Source organism: Lactuca sativa, chromosome 2 (assembly GCF_002870075.4).
Source record: "Lactuca sativa cultivar Salinas chromosome 2, Lsat_Salinas_v11, whole genome shotgun sequence".
Classification (NCBI taxonomy): Eukaryota; Viridiplantae; Streptophyta; class Magnoliopsida; order Asterales; family Asteraceae; genus Lactuca; species Lactuca sativa.
The window spans coordinates 84,992,822-84,997,020 of record NC_056624.2 but is presented as its reverse complement, the minus strand read 5'-3'; the positions used below and the strand labels follow the sequence as shown (position 1 = coordinate 84,997,020).

General features: G+C 31.2%; 1 protein-coding gene across 2 annotated transcripts; it reads left to right on the top strand.

Moving 5' to 3' along the window:
• The first annotated feature begins 212 nt into the window (after window positions 1-212).
• On the top strand, window positions 213-3,289 carry LOC111915336 (uncharacterized). 2 transcript variants are annotated; one of them, XM_052768371.1, is made up of 5 exons: window positions 213-431; window positions 727-914; window positions 998-1,074; window positions 1,395-1,620; window positions 2,662-3,289. In XM_052768371.1, the coding sequence occupies exons 2-5, from the start codon at window positions 855-857 to the stop codon at window positions 3,133-3,135; spliced, it is 837 nt and encodes a 278-aa protein (XP_052624331.1). In that variant the 5' UTR covers window positions 213-431; window positions 727-854; the 3' UTR covers window positions 3,136-3,289. The 2 variants fall into 2 exon arrangements, with proteins under 2 accessions (XP_052624331.1, XP_023766769.1); XM_023911001.3 differs by having other exon boundaries at window positions 213-440.
• Window positions 3,290-4,199: the final 910 nt, after the last annotated feature.

Below are 4,199 nucleotides of genomic sequence, written 5' to 3'. Positions count from 1 at the left end.
ACTCATCTAGCTCCTTGCTAGGTGTTGCCCGTATAAAAAGAAAAGATATTGTATTTCAGAGATAAATCTGGTTGAATAGTCTCTTTCATCTTTCAACTTCATGGCTAAGAGGGTGTTTGATATTCCTTTTGAAATGACTTTTTGGACTTTTGAAAAAATAATAAACTTACATAAATTTTTACTGAAAAAATAAACTTACATAAATTTTTAATATTTGATTCCTTGAAAACCTAACATTTTCCGTCATAAATCTTAATCTTAAAAATAAAAATAAAACTGAGAGCAATCCATTTTAGAGATCCCGCCCTTTTCTTCTCCCATCCTCACCACCAGAAGATACACCGTGGAGCCTCTGCCCTCGACGGCTCCACCAGATGACCAGAAGACCCGTCACAGCCGCTTTTCACTCTCAGGGGATAGTCTCGTAAGAGGTAACAGAGGTCGGAGTTTTTGTATTCTAAGTGATTCGTACAAATAATAAGTCGATACTTCTCTGCTTTACTAATTTGCGTTTTTAATTGATTATTGATCAACTAGGGTTCAAAATAATGGGATTCTTGATATGTTTCTTGTTTACAGTGTAATTTATGGTACAATTAACAAAACGAAACATATTACATACCAATCTTCTAATAATCTTATTTTAATTCCGAAAAAGCAATTTTCATTTATGAAATTAGTTAATTTAGTCTCTTCTTAACCCTTTTGGTGTAATTTTATGTGCAGGATTGCAGGTTCCAAATCTTTACTTAACATGCTTATTATATATGAGTGTTTTTGTTTTATGGGGCTATAATTCAATTTTCATAATTCCTGCCAAGACAAAAACTTGAAATTTGTTGACAGCTGTCATCATGCCGAACCTTTCCAGTGCATCCAAAACCCCCATTTCTTCATCGAACTATAATAAATCAGTAGGTTTACGCTTCGCATCTATTTGTTAACAAATTCATATGAAAATCTTTGGTTTCTAATGAACTTTTAATGATCTTTGCAGGTTCTTTTGCACAAATGGTGGCTAATAAAGGTTGAAAGTGAGTCAAAATTGGGCATTGGAGGCTACGTTAACAGAGAGTAATGATTTATTTCATACTAAACTCTTATAAATTTCAAAATGTTCAGTTTACCTCTAATGATCAAGTAGAAAACAAAACCCCTATTCAAGTTTAGGGTTTATAATTGTACAGTAACTTTAAATTCTTTACTTTCCTCTTATACTGCAATTCTACAATTTGATCCGACTTTGAGGTTAAAGGATCAGAATAAAGGAAAACAAGGGTAAATCTAGAACACAAAAAGGATGACCTAAGTTCTTTTATTGATCTCAAATTAGGGTTAGATTTTCAAAATTACAAGTGGATTCTAACGGAATTGGAATTGAAAATTCAAATTAGGACATTAGGATCACGTGGAATGCGACTTTTGGGGTCAGCATCAGCATCAGGTGGCAAAAGGTGCAACAACAACAACAACCTCAACACGGAATCCAAAGTTTTCTATTCTGCAGCAATTAGCAAGAGGCTTGATAACAACACTCTTGAAACAGTTGATGGCTTCACAATCACCATTATCGGTTCCATACATAGCTCACGCACCCTATCTTACGGCTTCTCACCTCAGGTATCAGTAATCAATCATCAAATCTTTGTATAGGCTTTTAAGTGTAAGAAATAGCAACCTACTTTTCTTCATTTTTTTTACTACTTTTGTTTCCTTCTATCACAACGTTCTACTTTTCTTCATTCGATAGATTCTTTAAATCATGATGCCCTGATAAGGTAAAAAAAATGAAAGTACTCAACTTATATAACAATATATGTAATCTAGTCGGATAAGATATATTTAGCACTCACCTCACCTATGTGAGGCCTCATTTCTTTGTAATGCATTTTTTAGGGCTAGATGTAAGAACTAGCAATGTACTTTCATATATTTATCTGAAACAACATTTTTTTTTGTTTTACAACATTGTTCTTCCATTTTTTAAAGCTCTGGACTTTGAAAATCTATCAATGAATATTGGTTTGTATTTATATATATTATTTTTTTGAGTAAATTACACGAATGGTCCCTATGGTTTGGGGTAATTTGCGCGTTTCCCTAACTTATATTTTTAACTCGGAAGGTCCCTACTGTTTCTTTTTATTATGCACTTGGTCCCTACTGTTTGTTTTTCTTACGCGCTTGGTCCTTGTATTACCTAAAAAGACTATTATTTAAATAGGAAAAAATAGTGGGGTTGGTAAAGTAAGGTGAGTGGGGTGGGGTTGGGAGTGTGTTTATTTAAATAAATTAAAAACTCAATGGAAAAATAGTCTTTTTAGGTAAGACAAGGACCAAATGCATAACAAAAATAAACAATAGGGACCTTCTGAGTTAAAAAAATAAGTTAGGACCAAACACGCAAATTACCGTAAACCATAGGGACCATTCGTGTAATTTACTCTTTATTTTTAGTACGATAATGTAATAGAAAGAAACGAAAAAAAAAAAATCAATGAAAGTACATTACTATGTTGTGCATTTAACCAAATTTTAAATTGTACTCAAATTACATTCTTATATTTGTGTAATATAGCATCATGCTTTCAAATTTTCACCTTCTGTTACAACTTTGTACTGTAATTTATAATATTATTAACGCATTGTACTTTGAAACAGGTTTGTGATCATTTCCTTTCAGGATTTCCATTTAACTGGGAAGGGTACTTTGGTAATTTTTCCCATGAAAAATGTGAAAGATCGTTGCCCTTATCGTTCAATGATCTCCCGGTAACTCGGGCACGCGATATATTAATGTCAACTGCCCAAGAATCCGAAGCTTGTGCTTTTACAAGTATGATTCTTAAAGACATCCTGAAACAAACAGAACTTGATCATAAACAAGATGGTAGTTCTTTGAAGATAATGGAAGAAGATTGTGGAAATTCTAGAGAAACAGAAGCTGCCCGTGTTTCATCTCGGGCAGAAACTTTGCCCGAGTCTCCTTCTGATACTTTTTCTAGCCTTTCAGATATTAAAGGTGAGAAATGTAACAAAACTAGAGTGTTGGGAAGTAAATGGATGCCATTGAGAACACATGAAGGATATCCTCTAAGATCCAAGAGATTAAAGAAAAGCAACGAGACTGATTGATCTTTGATCAAATGGTTGTGTATTAGTTTATATGTTGAAGAACAAGAACCGATAAGTAGATTTTTTTTTATGTTTTTTTAAATGTGTTGATCTTGTAGTGGCCTATTGGGTATGAATATGATTATGAATGATTGAATTATTCAACTTGAATATACTTATTACAGTTTACAACAATCTCTAATGTTATTATGGTACTTACTATTTTTCATTTTAGGAGTTTGTATTGACTAGTGGTAGCGTTGATAAAAAGAAACTTGAGAAATAGACTCTCTTTGAAAGAAAAAAATATATATATTCGGAAAAAGATAAATAGAAAATTTAAGAAATGAAGCTGCTTAAAACAACACTTTTACCTCATAATGCAGGCTTCTAAACAAGCGAAAATGTCATGTATATAAGAAAGTAAAATGCCTTAATAAGAAAAAAATAGAAGTAGATTATTGTAATCGAAAGAAATGAAAGTAGGAAGCTATAATATACAAATAAATAAAAGTATGTTGTTATTTCTTGCATTTAGCCATACTTCTTAATTTTTACTCATTGTGTGGCCAATTTGGCAAATGGCAATTCCTTTACTATTTTTTTAAAACGCCAATTCATTTACTATTGCATATGAAGTTTAGTGATTCCAGGGCTTTTTTTTTTGTGCTTTGAGCTTAAAATATGTTTGAACCCAAACAATGTACGTTCATATGTTTGTGCATTATAGCATCATGGTTTTATTTCTTTATATTACATCATTATACTTTCATTTTTTTAATAGTTATGGTAATCATTTGAACATTGTACTCAATTTAGTATTTTACTTTTATTTTATTTTTCTTACTATAGAACTGAAAGTTGCTTTGTATTTGGATTACAATGACATTGCCTTAGAAGGTAGATTCTTTCAAGTACATCCGGACACGATGTACCAATATCAACTCTATATATATATATATATATATATATATATATATATATATATATATATATATATATATATACACACACACACACTTGGTTATAACATGGTTGATAAATTAAAATAACATAGATAATAAATGTAACAAAAATATTTTAAA